The 17,143-nt window shown below is 38.7% G+C and overlaps 1 protein-coding gene across 1 annotated transcript in view; it reads left to right on the top strand.

Annotated features, from left to right (window-relative positions):
- The window catches only part of ftcd (formimidoyltransferase cyclodeaminase), a 33,760-nt gene extending 17,154 nt beyond the window's left edge, over window positions 1–16,606 (top strand). Inside the window, exons 2-15 of the mRNA XM_030153185.1 lie at window positions 5,934–6,091; window positions 7,355–7,538; window positions 7,608–7,736; window positions 7,812–7,900; window positions 9,421–9,600; window positions 9,695–9,832; window positions 12,107–12,238; window positions 12,484–12,545; window positions 12,662–12,788; window positions 14,273–14,434; window positions 14,562–14,605; window positions 14,969–15,107; window positions 15,712–15,807; window positions 15,880–16,606. Coding sequence (XP_030009045.1) covers window positions 6,038–6,091; window positions 7,355–7,538; window positions 7,608–7,736; window positions 7,812–7,900; window positions 9,421–9,600; window positions 9,695–9,832; window positions 12,107–12,238; window positions 12,484–12,545; window positions 12,662–12,788; window positions 14,273–14,434; window positions 14,562–14,605; window positions 14,969–15,107; window positions 15,712–15,807; window positions 15,880–15,963 — 1,620 coding nt within the window. The 5' untranslated portion in view covers window positions 5,934–6,037 and the 3' untranslated portion in view covers window positions 15,964–16,606. The remainder of the gene's footprint in view (window positions 1–5,933; window positions 6,092–7,354; window positions 7,539–7,607; window positions 7,737–7,811; window positions 7,901–9,420; window positions 9,601–9,694; window positions 9,833–12,106; window positions 12,239–12,483; window positions 12,546–12,661; window positions 12,789–14,272; window positions 14,435–14,561; window positions 14,606–14,968; window positions 15,108–15,711; window positions 15,808–15,879) is intronic.
- The last annotated feature ends 537 nt before the right edge of the window (window positions 16,607–17,143 follow it).

The following is a 17,143-nucleotide window of genomic DNA, read 5'->3' as shown; positions in this document are numbered from 1 at the left end:
AATCCGTTTTTTTCCCTTCCACATGTGCATGTCAGTTCTATCCAAACACATCCTAGACAGTAGACTGTGGTCAGTGGTCAGTAGACTGTGGTCAGTGGTCAGTAGACTGTGGTCAGTGACAGGAGAAGCAGCGCGAATGAAGCGACAGATTCAGAGGGACACATATCGGATGTGAGACGGAGATAATGGATCGGATGCTGGACGGCCGTAATGGATGATTGACAGGAGGCTCAGTCAGGTTCGGCCAATTATTTTATTCGGACCGACTAAAATGATTGGTCAGACTTTTATTAGAAATATATGAAAAATAAAAATTTTTGAGTTTCAATACCTGGTGGATTTCTTTTCCATTTTAGTTTGACACAAACTTATTAGGAGCATTTTAAGATGACAAAAGAAAAGTGTAAAAACGCCACATCATACGGTATAGCTTTAATGCATGAAATAATGAGTGAAAAAATGAAAAAAATGGACAAAATAAACTGGATTTAAGGAAAGAAGTAGAAAAAAATCAATTTTAAATAGAACTGAACTAAACATTCAGGTGAAAATATTCCAACAAAATGGGAGAAAATGGGATGTAATGTCAGGAAAATAAAGAAAAAAATAAAGACAAAAGTAAAAGGAATGAAATATGAGGAATAAATGAGTTTGATGCATTAAATAATGAGGAAAAACTGCAGAAAATGGACAAAAACTGGATTTAAGGAAAAAAGTAGAACAAATCCATTTTAAATAGAATTGAACTAAAAATTTAGGCTAAAATATTCCAATAAAATGGAAGTAGAACGGGAGAAAATGGGATGTAATGTCAGTAAAAGAAAAAGAGAAATCCAAAAAGCTAAAAAAAATCAGGAAAAAGTAAACGGAATGAATGACATATGAAGAATAAAGAGTTTAATGCATGAAATAATGAGGAACAACAAAATAAACTGGATTGCAGACGTGGAATTTTGTCAAAGTTAAAAAAAAAAAAAAGAACCAAAAACAAATGAAACATGAAAAAAAACCATAATTCATTTGCAAAAAAGTGGAAATAAAGCGCCATAATCGACTAAAATAAGACTAAATGAAGATGTATGAGCAAAAGATGAAATATGAGCAAAAAAAAAAAAAAAAAACAGGAGAAAATTGAATAAAAATAGAAACACAATAAGGAAACAAACTAAAGCTAGAAAAATCTGAACAGAAATGACAAAAACCGGATTTTTAGAAGCAGAGTGAGTCGTGATTAAACCGAACAGAGCAAGAAAATGTGGCATTAAGTCAAAGAAGAATAAAAACATGAAAGACACAAAATAAAGAGTTAAATGGACCGAAAAAGGACGATGCAAAGAAAAAAAGCAGAAGAAAAAGCTGATTTAACACTTAGGGAGTGTAAAAATAACACCCAGATAACGCCTAAATCAACACTTATCAATTGAACTGTAGAAAATTAACACTGACTAATTTAATCTGATTAAAACTGTCATTTATTTCTGCTGCCCCGGCTTTTATTTTTGGACATTTGGAACTCCAAATGTTGAAGCGAATGCTGAAATTTAGCTCAATTTAGTTGAAACATAGTTGAATTTAGTCCAAATATACCTGAATTTAGTCCAAACATACTTGAATTTAGTCCAAAAGTACCTGAATTTAGTCCAAAAGTACCTGAATTTAGTCCAAAAGTACCTGAATTTTGTCAAAACATACTTGAATTTAGTCCAAAAGTACCTGAATTTAGTCCAAATATACCTGAATTTAGTCAAAACATACTTGAATTTAGTCAAAAAGAACCTGAATTTAGTCAAAATAAACCAGAATTTAGTCCAAAAGTACCTGAATTTAGTCCAAACATACCTGAATTTAGTCCAGAAGTACCTGAATTTAGTCAAAACATACTTGAATTTAGTCCAAAAGTACCTGAATTTAGTCCAAACATACCTGAATTTAGTCCAAAAGTACCTGAATTTAGTCAAAACATACTTGAATTTAGTCAAAAAGTACCTGAATTTAGTCCAACCATACCTGAATTTAGTCCAAAAGTACCTGAATTTAGTCAAAACATACTTGAATTTAGTCCAAAAGTACCTGAATTTAGTCCAACCATACCTGAATTTAGTCCAAACCTAGTATTTGTTTGTGGAATGGGTCTGGACTCCAGAGGCGGTTCACGTGTCTGTATTTATGATCTGAAAGGTTTTATGGTGTTTTATTGCGTTGATGCTGAACTCACCTCGTCATATTTCACATCTGACTTTATATTTGTTTATGAAACCAGGAAAATAGATTATTTCGGCTGTTTGTTCAGTTTCTTGCTAATTTTCTTTTTTTATGTAATTTTTTAAACAGTGCTGAATTTAGTTGAAATGGCTGAATTTATCAAAACACACTGTACCTCAGTTGTGTTCAAACATAGCTGAATTTTGTCGAAATGTACCTGAATTTTAGCTGAAGGCCAGTTGAATTGTGTCAAAGTGCCTGAATTTAGTCAAGTTCATCGAAATGAAGCTGAATTTAGTGAAAAACATACCCAAATTTTATTCCAACATACCATAATTTTGTTGAAATACTTGAATTTTAGCTGAATTTAGTCATATTTAGGCGAAAAGAAGATGAAGCTTGTCGAAACATAGCTGAATTGAGTCAAAACATAGCTGAATTGAGTCAAAACATAGCTGAATTGAGTCATACTGCCTGAATTTAGTCTAAAAGTAGGTAAAGCTCATCTAAACGTAGCTGAATTTAGTTGAAATATGCCTGAATTTTGTTGGAACAGCTGAATGTAGTCAAAATATGGCTGAATTTTATTTGAACATACCACAGTTTTGTTGAAATATGCCTGAATTTTAGCTGAAACATAGCTGAAACATAGCTGAATGTAGTCGGCACATACTTGAATTTAGTCGGAACATACCTAAATTTTGTTCAAACGTACCTAAAATTTGTTGAAATACGTTTGAATTTTAGCTGAATCGCAACTGAATCGAGTCATACTGCCTGAAGTTTGTTGAAAAGTAGCTGAATTTTGTTGAAACAGCTGAATTTTGTCAACATACCTAAAATTTATAGAAATATGCTTGAATTTTAGCTAAATCATAGCTGAAATTAGTCATATTGCCTGAATTTAGTCTAAAAGTAGCTGAAGCTCATCAAAACATAGCTGAATTTAGTTGAAATATGCCTGAATTTTGTTGGAACAGCTGAATTTAGTCAAAATATAGCGGAATTTTATTTGGACATACAATTTAGTTGAAATACATGTGAATTTTAGCTGAAGCATATCTGAATGTAGTCGACGCATACTTGAATTAAGTTGGAACATACCTAAATTTTGTTCAAACGTACCTAAAATTTGTTGAAATATATTTGAATTGTAGCTGAATTGAGTCATATTGCTTTAACTTTGTTGAAAAGTATCTGAATTTTGTCAAAACATCCTTAAAATTTGTTGAAATATGTTTGAATTTTTTCTGAATTGTAGCTGAATTAGTCAGATTGCCTGAATTTAGTCTAAAAGTAGCTGAAGCTTGTCAAAAGCAGCTGGATTTTGTTGAAACAGCTGAATTTAGTCAAAATATAGCAGAATTTTATTTGAAAATACCACAACTTTGTTGAAATATTCCTGAATTTTAACTGAATGTTGTTGACACATACTTGAATTTAGTCAAAACATACCTAAATTTTGTTGAAATGTTTGAATTTTAGTTGAATCGCAGCTGAATTGAGTCATATTGCCTAAATTTTGTCGAAACAGACCTACATTTTATTTGTCCATACCAGCGTTGTTGAAATGTACCTGAATTGGAGCTAAAACAGCTGAATGTAGTTGATGCGATGAATTTAATTGAAATGTACCTAAATTTTGTTCAAACTTCACTCAAATTTGTTGAAATATGTTTGAATTTTAGCTGAATCGCAGCTGAATTGGTCATATTTCCTGAAGTTTGTCGAAAAGTAGCTGAATTTATTTGAAACATACCTGAATTTAGTTCAAACGTAGCTACTTTTTGTTGAAATGTCCCTGAACTGGAGCTGACTGTGGTTTGAAGGCATGTGGACGTGGTTGAAAATGCATTTGTAGGAGTTTCTCGTTCACTGTAATAAATAAAACTGCGTAAAAGTTCAATATTTGAAAGGTTTCCAACGGTAGAAATGGCAGAAGGCTGATGTGGTGAAGGAGCTGCAGGTTGTGTTGGTTGAATAGTTTTGGGTTTAATCTTTACAAACATCCGTCAGACGAGTTTATCTTCAACCACAGACTCGGACAGAACTCTGACCTTTGACCCCGCCCCAAAAAAAACCCCTTCGTCTGAGTTTGGATCAATACGTTATCGCGAATAAACAGCACGACTGATCTCATCAAACTATTCAAAGTTCAGTCGACCTCCAGCACCGTCACAAAAACAGCCCGAGGAATCTGAGAAAAGAATAAAATGAGCCACAAACGGAACAGAATAAAAAAAAAATAAGAAGAAAATAGACAACAACGTGTAGACAAACAGCCAAAGTGATCAATACAATGAGCAACTAGAAGCACTCAGAGAGCGCAGACCTCCGCCAAGGCTGATCAGTGGCCCCCCCCGTGGGCCCCCCCACGCCAAGGAGGTTATGTTTTTGCCAGGGTTTGTTTGTTTGTCTGTCTGTCCGTTAGTGTGCAACATAACTCAAAGTTATGGACAGATTTTGATGAAATTTTCTGGTCTGCGCCCCCCCCCGTGGGCCCCCCCACCCCCGATCACCACCAAAATTTAATCATTTCTTCCTTATCCCATTTCCAACAAACCCTGAAAATTTCATCCAAATCTGTCCATAACTTTTTGAGTTATGTTGCACACTAACGGACAGACAAACAGACAAACAAACAAACCCTGGCAAAAACATAACCTCCTTGGCGGAGGTAACAATGTACAAAATAATAAACAGATGGAAAAATATTAAAAATGTGAAATAAAAATGAACAAAAATAAGTAGCAAGAACAAAACGAATCAAACTAAATAAAATGATAAAAAAACAAACGAAAAATAAAATTTTCAAAATAATGACTTAGCGAAAATTAGCAACAGACTGAACTAAAATGTAAATTAAAAAAAATAAAATTAGAAAATAAACCAAAAACAGCCAAAGTGATCAATAAAATTAATAAGAAATCAATAAAATAAACAAATAACATAAACAAAATAAACCATAAAATGAACAAAAATGACGAGAAAATAAATCAGGCAACAAGATGGACAAAAACAGATCAAATAATAAAATGAACAAAAACAAAAACAGATCAAATAATTAATAAAAGGAATAAAACCATTTGTTTTTATGTTCAATTAATGATAGATTTGACTTTTCTGTGGTTTTCCAAAAATAAATTTAAAAAAAGTCATAAATAACATGACAAAATAAGCCACAAAAGTGATGAGAAAATAATAAAACAGGCAATTAGATGAATAAAAACAGACTAAATAATCAATAAAATGAACAAAATTGTATTTTTATGTTCAGTTAATGATAGATTTGACTTTTTCCTTAGTTTTCAGTAACAAAATGAACCAAAATAAAAAAGAAAATGAAATAAAATGACAAAAAAAACATGACAAAATGAGTGAAATAAGTTAGTGTGTGAGTTCAGTTAATGATCTGTTTAATTAAACCTTAATAGGTTACCATGGTGCCCCCCACAGCTACGGTACTTTATTGCTTATAGTATGAAAGGATAGCAATGAAACGAAAAAAACATAACAAAAGTGTGCTTTATTTTCCAAATAAATTCTCCTTTACTGCGTGAAAACATAAACAATTAAAAACGTGGGGTCTGCTGGGACCCCAGGTTACCTGTTAAGGGTTAAACCTCATTATTGAAGCTGCAGTCTGTTTTCTCTGGGCTTTCAGATCCAGGTCTGTGTGTAAATCAGTGTGTGTGTGTGTGTGTGTGTTGTGGTGGGGGCGTGTCCTACAGGGGGCGCTGCTCCTGGTCTAATCATTACCATGTGACCGTCTTAGTGGTCAGAGTTCAACCTGACCGGCTCAGTCCTCGTCCAAACGTCCCACCGTCATCGCGCCATGGCCCGGCTCGTCGAGTGCGTCCCAAACTTCTCCGAAGGCCGCGACAAACAGGTGATTTTCCCACATTTTCCTCCGATTGAAACCAAACACACGACAGTTTTTCCTTTGTGTTCAGAGTTTTGCATGTGACAAACAGACGGAAACAAAACAGTTATTTACACAGAAATGAACTGGAACTGGAAAAACAGTGCAGGTTTCACCACATTCACCTCTGAAAACAAACTGATTTAAAGGTTTTATTCAAGGAAAAGTGGGTTATGCATGCTGCTCTGTAGTACATGTACAGGTAATGAAAGGAAAGTAGAGGAATAATTCAAATAAAATAAACCAATTTAAAAAAAAGAGGAAAGACAAATACATTTCAGTACAGAGTGGGTTCGACTTTATTCTGATCAGTTCTGATCTGTTTCTGCCGTTTGTGTTCTGTTAATATTATGACTGTATTCTGGAAATATGACAACTGTAATCTCATAAAAGTACAGATACAGTGTACTTTTACTCAGAAATAGTGTACTTTTACTCATACTGTGTATTTTTACTCAGATATAGTGTATTTTTACTCAGATATTGTGTATTTTTACTCAGATATTGTGTACTTTTACTCAGATATAGTGTACTTCTACTTAGAAATAGTGTACTTTTACTCAGAAATAGTGTACTTTTACTCAGAAATAGTGTACTTTTACTCATACTGTGTATTTTTACTCAGATATAGTGTATTTTTACTCAGATATTGTGTATTTTTACTCAGAAATTGTGTACTTTTACTCAGATATAGCGTACTTCTACTTAGAAATAGTGTACTTTTACTCAGATATAGTGTACTTTTATTGAGATAGAATACTTTTACTCAGATAGTGTACTTTTACTCATATTGTGTACTTTTATTGTGATAGTGTACTGTTACTCAGATATTGTGTACTTTTACTCAGATATTTTGTACTTCTACTCAGAAATACTGTACTTTTACTCAGATATAGTGTACTTTTATTGAGATAGTGTACTTTTACTCAGATATTGTGTAGTTTTACTAAGATTGGAATGTATGAAGAAGTCCTGAACCACGTGGATCCACTTTGGTCCTGGACCGTCTTTGGATGTTAAACACACATTTGTTTTCTTCTACTTCTGTCCAGTTTAAAGTCCAGCTGTCCACATACTTGTGTCCACATACTTGTGTCCAGTTTAAAGTCCATCTGTCCACATACTTGTGTCCAGTTTAAAGTCCATCTGTCCACATACTTGTGTCCACATACTTGTGTCCAGTTTGTGCTGTTGGACTCATCCCTAACGGTCAGTCTTTGTGTGTTGCAGGTCATCGATGCCATCGCCTCCTCCATCTCGTCCACGTCCGGCTGCAGCCTCCTGGACGTGGACCCCGGGGCCTCCACCAACCGGACCGTCTACACCTTCGTGGGCTCCCCGGAGGCGGTGGTGGAGGGGGCCCTGAACGCAGCGCGGCAGGCCTTCGGCCTCATCGACATGAGCAAACACTCAGGTCAGTGAACGCCTCCCCGGGCCCCGCCTCCAGCTGACAGTCAGGTGACCCGGTGCGTTTCCTGTCCAGGTGAACACCCGCGGACCGGAGCCATGGACGTGTGCCCCTTCATCCCGGTCCAGAACGTCAGCATGGACGACTGCGTCCGCTGCGCCGACATCTTCGCTCAGAGATTGGCCGACATGCTGCACGTGCCCGGTACGAAGCGGCGGGAGACCAGAATGAACAGGTTTAAGGCAGAAGAAGAAAGGTGACTGTGGTGTGTGTTTTCAGTGTATCTGTACGGAGAAGCAGCTCGAATGGAGTGGAGGAGGAGTCTGCCCGCCGTCAGAGCCGGAGAGTACGAAGCTCTGCCGGAAAAGGTCGGTAACCACGGAGACGAACGAGGGTCAAAACGGAAAGAAATGTCACGATAGTTTCCCATGAGACAGTGGAGTGAAGGTGGTTGAACCCAGACTGAAGGTGGAACTTCAGCTACTTTCAGTTCCTAAAAAACACCAAATGATTCCAAAGTGAAGGTTGGAAGTGTTTGGATTCCATCACATTCTGTTCATTTTAATCACAAATATAAAAATGTGTTTGTCTTTCCCAGTCCTCTAACTCACAAACTAATGCTTTTTAAATGGAAAGAACACAGCCTCCAACATTTCAGTCTTCAGATGGACTTTAAATTCTTAGTGTCTGAAAAAGGTCTGAACCTGTAGGAACCCTGAAAACCCCAGTGTTCTTCACCCAGTTCTTTGTGCAGTCCTATTGTCCAGGTCATCTGTTCGACTGTGGCGAGGAAGATAAAAGAGATGAAAAAACTAAAACGAAGCATTTACAAAAAAAAAGAAAACTAATAAAAATTATCAAACCTGCTCCAAAAACAAATTAAAACAAACTGAATCAGAAAAAAAGTCTAAACTAAATAAAACTAAACTAGAATGAAAAATCCAAAACTAGCAGAACCTTGGTTACAACCTGACAATTTCTACTCAAATTAGGAACCAGTTATCGCTAACTTTGCCCCCCCCCCCCCCCCCCCCCCATGAGAAACGACGCAAAACGATGGAAATTAAAGCGTTGGAGTAAATCAGTTAATTTTCCTAAATTCTAGGAGTCACACATTTTTTCCAGTAAATGGGCGTTACGTTCTGTTGAAAGTGTCTTAAAGTCTTCAAAAGTCTGAAACAATTTGTTTGAACCCTGTCTGATCAAACTGTGGAAGACTGAGGTCATTTTATCTGTTTCCAAACGTTTGTCGACCAGTGGAATCGCTCTCCAGTCCAACGTCCACTGTGTAACAGGTGTGTGCAGAAAGGTTATCGTTAACGAAAACAAAACGACGAAAACTAGAATTGTTAAAACATTTTTGTTAACTGAAATAAAAACTATAATTAAAAAAAAAAAAAAAAACTAACTGAAACTGTATTGTGTGCTTATAAAACTAAAATGGAAAAAAAATTATGGATAACATTCCCTTTGTTTTTGTTTTTATCAATGTCAGATTGATACAGAATCAGTTGATTTCGCTCTAGCAGTTTTAGCTGCTGTCACCATACGACACTTTTTGGTCGGTCACTTGTGGTTTCCAGTCGTCTTCTGGTCCCCACTCCACCTGGAAACATGCAGACTAAAGCAGCAGAGTCCTGTCTGGGATTTATTTGAATATGACGACGGAGAAGAAGAGAAAAGATATAAAAAAAAAAACCTAAAACGAAGCATTTAGGAAAAAAAAACTAATAAAAACTATCAAACCTGCTCTAAAAACTAATTAAAACAAACTGAATTAGAGAAAAAAAGTCTAAACTACATAAATCTGAACTAGAATGAGAAATCCAACACTATTAGGACCTTGGTGTATTTGTCCTTTTCTAAATCCTGTTTGTTTCGGCTCCAGTTGAAGGAGGACAAATGGAGACCGGACTTTGGCCCCGCCCACTTTGTACCGTCATGGGGCGCCACGGTAACCGGCGCCCGCAAGTTCCTCATCGCCTACAACGTGAACCTGATCGGCACCAAAGAGCAGGCTCACCGCATCGCTCTGGACATCAGGGAGCAGGGGCGTGGCAAAGACCAGGTGCATGCTGGGAGGTGGAGTCTGTCGGTGTTTGTTTTGGGTGGGAGGCTCTGGGTGGTCACGCTGTTCTGTGTTCTGTGTCGGCGTCCGTCAGCCCGGGCTGCTGAAGAAGGTGCAGGGGATGGGCTGGTACCTGGACGAGGCCAACGTGGCTCAGGTGTCCACCAACATCCTGGACTACGAGCAGACGCCGCTGCACACCGTCTACGAGGAGATCTGCCGCGACGCAGAGGTCAGAGGTCACCGTTAGCAGCACAATAAAACATCCTCTGTATTTACAAACCTGCAATACTTAAATATGCAAAGATACTGAGGTAGTTATGACTGTTGTTGATCTGATATGAAAACAAGTAAAAACTAAATAAAAACACAACAGTGAAATGAAAGTCTGAAACAATACACAAGTAAAAAAAAAAAACAAACAATACAAGTGTTTCCAGGTACGACAGACCCCGCCCCTCACACGTATTGTATCTTATTTTGGGATGGATCCAGCTGATGTCATCGTCTGTGCTGATCAGGGATAAAACGGCACCGTTCAGTAGTGATGTCCTCATCTCAATTGTTTGGCTTCCCATCCACTTTTTTTTTTTTTGGGATTAGTTTTACCAATACTGATCTGATATGGACTATTGACAATGACATTTAGATTTAAATTTGGAGTCCGTATTTATATGTTTTCCAAATTCCTACTGTGGGACAAATGAGACCCTTATGTTTTCCACTGCTGTAGGGTGTGTATGGACCAAAGTTATTATCAATAACAAAAACTAACGAAATAACAAAAACTAGAATTGTAAAAACATTTTCGTTAACTGAAATAAATAAAAACTATAATTAAAAGAAAAAACGATAACTGAAACTGCATTGTGTGTTTACAAAACTAACTAAAACAGATAAAAATTCTGGGTAAAATTCCCTTTGTTTTTGTCTTTGTCAATGTCGGATTGATACGAAAGCGATTTATTTTGCTGTAGCAATTTTATCCAGCAGCACCGTACGGTACTCCAGTCCGTCACTTGTGGTTTCCAGTCGTCTTCTGGTCCCCACCCTACCTGGAAACATGCAGACTAAAGTTGGGAGAAAGCAGCAGAGTCCTGTCTGGGATTGATTTGAATACAACAACAGAGAAGAAGAGAAAAGAGACGACGAAACTAAAACTAAACTAAAACTAAGCATTTAGAAAAAAATTAAAACTAATAAAAACTATCAAACCTGCTGTAAAATGAATTCAAACGAACTGAATTAGAGAAGAAAAAGTCAAAACTAAATAAAACTAAACTAGAATGAAAAATCCAACACTATTAGAACCTTGGCGTGCACAGGTCTGTCCAGGTTTTATCTGGGGGTGCGTTCGGTGCCACATGTTACAGATGTGAAGCAGGTTACTCACAGGTCGGGGCGTGTCAAAAGAATGTCAGTTTATTTGTGGGTTGGGTCAAATCATTCCACTAAAGCAGACTCATGCATCACAACCGGATTCAGAATGAGTACGAGCAGAGTGACAGTGACACTTCCAGACTCTTTCATAGTTCCTCTAACCCTCCTGCTGTGGTGCAGCTTTTCTTTACCTCTGGAAACTTTCAGTTAAGTGGGCAGGACGTTTGTTCCCACACTTCCCAAACCGGACCCGGATCGACCCAATTTCGTAACTAAATCCGATCTTCTAAAACAATGCCAGATCTGCAGCTGATACCGACCTGTAGTTCAGATCAGGACGTCCCTACTGTTCCGTCCACCCTGACGGGCCACAGTTCAGTTCAACTAAATGGAGTTTGTGTTGGTGTTTTTTATAAACGGCTTTACAGACCAATGAGTGTGTGTGTTCAGGCAGGTGAAAGCCCGCCACCACAAGTTAACGTCCAATCACTGTGGTGTCTCTGTAACAGTCTCTCGCTCTCTTTTGCTCTCTCTGTCTCTCTCTCTTTCACTGTCTCCTGTGCTCTCTTTCTCTCATTTTCTTTGTCCCTATCTCAGCAGTATTATACAGAACAAAAGTAACTGTCCATTTCACAACAGCATTACACATTAAAAATAAACTGTTTCTTAGCAGTAATAATACACACATAGCAAAACAAAAATAAACTCTGTCCATTTCATTACAATGATACAGAAATCAAAAACAAACGCTGCCCCTTTCTTAGCAGTACTCTACATATGAAAAACAAACTCTGTCCATTTTGTCACATTTACTCAACATTTTGGATTTGTCTTTTTAAAGGTGTTATTGGATTGAATTGCCTTTGTTTGATCATTTCAGTTGTTCCAGAAGTTGGTTCCTTTCACAGATCCAACCCTCCATTTTCCTCGTCCTGAATCTTGTTTTTTGTTTTTTTTGAAGATGTCTAATCCTTTTAGAGTGTTACCATGGTAACAGACTCAGGGTTTGACTTACCTCTGTCTACTCAGAGTTGACAGAAAACCTGCTTTCTGGAACACCCCCCCGATGGTGTTTACAGTGGTTCTACTGTGGTGGTGGGTCTGATGTGTTGTTGTTGTTGTTTAGGAGCTGAACCTGCCCGTGGTGGGCTCTCAGATCGTGGGTCTCATTCCCATCAAGGCCCTTCTGGACTCGGCCGACTTCTACATCAACAGGGACCGTCTGTTCATAGTGGAGGAGGAGCATAAAGTCCGACTGGTGAGAACCCTGGTCAGCTCTGATCCACTTCAGTCCAGATCATCAGAACCCACATACTTTTAAAACCCTGGGGGGGGGGGGACGTTTTCACCACGGTGTCACTATGTCGTAGTCATATTTTGTCATTTTCCACAGTAGAAAAGCAGCTCAAATGAATAAAAAACGGACCAAAATGAGCCAAATATGAGCAAAGTAACCTGTAAATGATGTTTCGTTGTTGTTTGTTTGTTTGTTTGTGTGTTCAGGTGATCAGTAAACTGGGTCTGGATTCTCTGGGTCCGTTCAAGCCCAGTGAGAGGATCATAGAGTGAGTTCCTCATGAGCTCCTTGTTGTGTTTTCGTCGACGCCTTGGCCTGTGTACCTCGGTCGTCATGGTGCCGGGCGCCGTCCTCAGGTGCGTAACGCTGTTGTCACCTGTGCAGGTACATGGTCCGGCCACAGGAGGGCGCCGGTCTGGTCCATCTGTCCGTCAGCCAGTTTGTGTCCAGCGTGGCCGCTCGGACGGCGGCGCCCGGCGGAGGCTCTGTGTCGGCGACCATCGCTGCTCTGGTGAAAAACTGATTTAATTTGATTATTATGACCTCGACTGAACTGGGCCGTTCTTCTGTTGAGCTTTTTTAATAAGCATGAATCTGAAAACGAGGAGCAAGTTAATCTAGAAAATGAACAAAAGAATCAAAATAAAACAACTCAAGAATTGGAACAAACAAATAATCAAGTAAAAAACAGGAACAAATGAAGTATTCAACGAGTAAATCCTCCTGAGACCCAGCAATGCATTTTTGTCCTCTGTACTGGACAAGAGTTTCACAGCTTTAGTTTAAAATAAAAAAAATTACATAATCTCCACTGAAAAGGACATTATATGAAAAAAAAAAGTATCTGAAAACACTGTTGCATCATGCTGTTTCCAATTAAGGCAATTATTTCATGTAAAATGGCAAAAATGTTTACTTACTGGGTGTCAGGAGAATATGAATCTAGAAAATGGACAAAATAAAGAAAATTGACAAGAATCATTTTAAAAATTGGCAAAAAATTAAAAAGGAGAAGTTAATTATAAAGAAAAATTTATAAATAGACACAAAAATAGTTCTTTAATGAACACAATCAGTGAATTAAATATCAGAAAATACATGATTTACTCTGAAAAATGCAAAATACAGAGGATAATATTAGAGTAAGAGGTGATAAATGACATAGGAAAAGGTTACATGGACAGAAACGTTATCCTTCCAGTATGTGGGTGCACGGACTTAGTTATTGAAGGTCGTTTTACTTTAAGTCAGAATTTAAAAATTAATTTTTTGCATGAGTTTTAAAAATTTTGACCCATCGACTAAAATCAGCACATTTTAAACATTTAAATTCCTGCACTAACATGTTCTACCAAGTGAGAACAAAACACAGTTTAGAGACTTAGACTTTATTTGTGATTTTACATCAAAAACTAAATGTTGATGCAGTTACAGATGGAATAAATACAGACAAATGTACAGGATAATATATACAAGACAGAACAAATATACATCTAAAAACTACAGAATACAGAAGAAATCTGCATCTAAAAACTATAGAAAAAACATGTGAAAACTATAGAACAGAAAATAGAATAAATGTGCATCTAAAATGGAACTATATGTGTTGGTTTGAAAAACTATGGTTCTCTGATAAAAATAAATACTTTTCAGGACTGAATTTGACGTAGCACAAAAAACACTAATGTTGGCGTTATTCACTGATGTATGACAGGATGAAAAAAATGCAATTTTATGTAGAATTTTTGAAAAAAAAAAAGTTTTTTTTCATCAAAATCGTGGTTTGTTTACATTATGAACTTGGCATTTAAAGGGTTAAAATACGACAGTTATTGAGTATTTGATGTGTGTGTTTATGGTTCAAGTTGATGAAATACAAAAATAAGTTAAAAAACTAAAGAAAAAAGTTCCAACCTGCTGCTCTGTTGCGTTGTTCCGTTGCTCTGGAGTCGTATTTGACGCTAAAGCTGCTGTATGTGGTGGGTGGTCCTGCAGGGGGCAGCGCTGGGCGCCATGGTGGGCCAGATGACTTATGGGAAGAGGCAGTTTGAGAACGTGGACGGTGTGATGAGGCGTCTGATCCCACCCTTTCACCACGCCGCCAAGGAGCTGCTGGACATGGTGGACGCCGACTCCACGGCCTTCAACGGCTACATGGTGACCGGTCCAGGACCCGATCCGCCTTAAAACCAGGCCCAGCCCAGGCGGGGCCCAGCCCAGGCGGGGCCCAGCCCAGGCGGAGCACCGCCCACTCACAGCTGCTGTTTGTGTGTTTGTCCTGCAGGCGGCGCTGAAGATGCCCAAGGACACGCCACAGGAAATGAGCAGGTAAGTGACCGCACCAAAAAAACAAAAACAAGTAGAGCAGCAATGAAAGCATTCAACTACGGATAACAGTCTACAGCTCAGACAGTTTATGGACTGTTTTCTTCATTTTATAGATTATTTTCATTTTATTCACATTTAGTCAAATTGCTGAAATGTTTAGTAAATCCTCTGAATTTGGTTTTGGTAAACGTTACGTTGCATTAAAACGGTTTTGTGTCATAGTTCAGGTCTGATGTAAATTCACGTCTGTTTAATGGTTTAAAATAATGTAGTGTTAAACTTCGTCAGTTGCCACCGTTGTCATGGCGACGAGCTGGTTTTCGGTTCATGAGGTGCATTTGTGCCGTTTTGTCCGGTTGCTAGGCGACAGGCGGCGATGCAGGAGGGTCTGAAGGGCGCCGTGGGCGTTCCGTTGGCTCTGGCCCAGAAGGTCAACGCCCTGTGGTCACCGCTGCGAGAGATGGTCGTCTACGGCAACGTGGCCTGCAAATCAGACGCTCAGGTGGGCGGGGCTTAAATTTCACACTGATCGCTGACACAGTTTCCACTGCAGTTAGCACCAAAAAAACCTTCAGACCACGACAGGAGCCGTGGATGTTTAGAGCATTTTTTAGTACATTTCAGTACATTTTACTGTATTTTGTCAAGTAGTTAAGTGAGTTTTTGTCATTTTGGTAGTTTTTATAGACTTTTAGTATAATTTGTTTTTTAATTTTTCTTATTTTAGTCATTTTGTTCTTTTCTTTTTTTATATTGATTATTTTGGTCATTTTTGTTTTTATAGACTATTTTTTGTATATTTTGTTTTTTTTCTCATTTTTATTCCTTCTCTTGATTATTTTGTTCTTTTTCTCATTATTTTAGAATAAAAAATAGAAAAGCTCAGTCTTGTTTTTAGATGAAACAGTTAATATAGAATAAATGTTTCCTTCTTGTTTATTTGCTTTAATGCGTTTCAGATCAAACGTCATCGTCTTAATCGTCACTTTTTGCGTCTAAATGTCTGTTCATGGTCGCTGTTTCCATGCTCTATGTAAATGTTTTAACACCACCAGTGCAGTAAACCGTAACCTGTACGCAGTTGACTGTGGCGTTTGTGTCGACAGGTGGCGGCCAAAGCCCTGGAGACGGCGGTGTTCGGCGCCTACTACAACGTCATCATCAACCTGAAGGACATCAGCGACGACGCCTTCAAAGCTGCGGTAAGTACATCCGCCGTTTCCTGCCGTGGATGTGGCTAACGTCTGGTGATGAACGCCGTCGTGTCGTTGCAGACGCAGAGGACCGCGTCGGCGCTGCTGCAGGAGGCGAAGGAGAACGCCGCTGCTGTCCTCGCCGCCGCCGAGCAGAGGAGCTGATCCACAGGACGTCGAATGGAGTCATTTTACTGAGTCGTCCACAAAAACCAAGTTAATGTTCTGACCTGAAGTCTGCGTTTGACTGGACAAATGTTACAGAGGGCGCTGCTGAAACAGACAGAAGCCCCTCCCACAACGTTCAGTTATGGGCTCTGTGCACAGCTGCACCACTGCCTGAACTGAAGGAGGAGCCTTTAGTTCCTGTCTTTCATGTTTGGACTCAGGGTTTAGTCCAGGTGCGTCTGACCACAGTCGCAGACCCACCTGGACTAAAGCCTGTGTCTGATAATGACGTACAGACGCTGCCTTAAAGCTGCACATGACTGGAGTCACTGAGGTTTCATCCAGTCTGTCAGACCCAGGATCAGGACTCCATACGTCCTTCTGTTTTCACTCTGTGACCATTTCAACACATCCTCCATAAACACTCCATTTGTTTACAGAGCCGGTAGGTAACGGGGGTATTTTTTCAGAAATTCATCATGATGTGCATTATGGGAAGTGGAGTTCCACGCAGCAGCAATGAAACGGTTTCCCACAATGCACACCGCGACAAATCTGCAAAAATGTCTGACTTACCTGTTCTGTCTGTAAACAAATGGAGCGTTTATGGTGGAGGACATGTTCAGATGGTTCACTGTGAGTGAAAACAGAAGGACTTATGCATTTGTGATACTTCAGCTATGACAGGTTTGACAGATTAGAGGAAACAGGTGGTGATAAAAGTCGTACACAGCTTTAAAGGCGCTGCAGACTTTCATGAGCAGCGTTTCCTCAGATCTGTCAAACCTCAGTCATATCCTCAGTGTCATGAATCTGTTCGTCTGTCTGTGGTTACTCACCTGAATCTCTTGCGTTACGGTGAACTATTTCTAAGTGCCATCCACCATCTGTGGAATTTTTTGTCATGGCACGTCATGACAAAAAATTCCAAAGATGCCCGAGTTACTTCAGAGTTTGTTTCTGGTGGATGGCACTAAGAAAGTGTTCACTGTAACGCAAGAGATTCAGGAGAGTAACCACAGACAGACGAACAGATTCATGAGGTTTGACAGATGGGATGAAAAAGTGCTCCCCAAAGTGTGCAGCACCTTTAAGTTCAGGCAGTAGTGGAACTGTGCACACAGTCTATACAGAACATTTAGACATGTTACTTGTACTGTCCACCAGAGGGCGCTGG

The sequence above is a fragment of the Sphaeramia orbicularis genome, chromosome 2 (genome assembly GCF_902148855.1).
Source record: "Sphaeramia orbicularis chromosome 2, fSphaOr1.1, whole genome shotgun sequence".
Taxonomy (NCBI): Eukaryota; Metazoa; Chordata; class Actinopteri; order Kurtiformes; family Apogonidae; genus Sphaeramia; species Sphaeramia orbicularis.
This window is presented reverse-complemented; position numbering and strand designations above follow the sequence as displayed.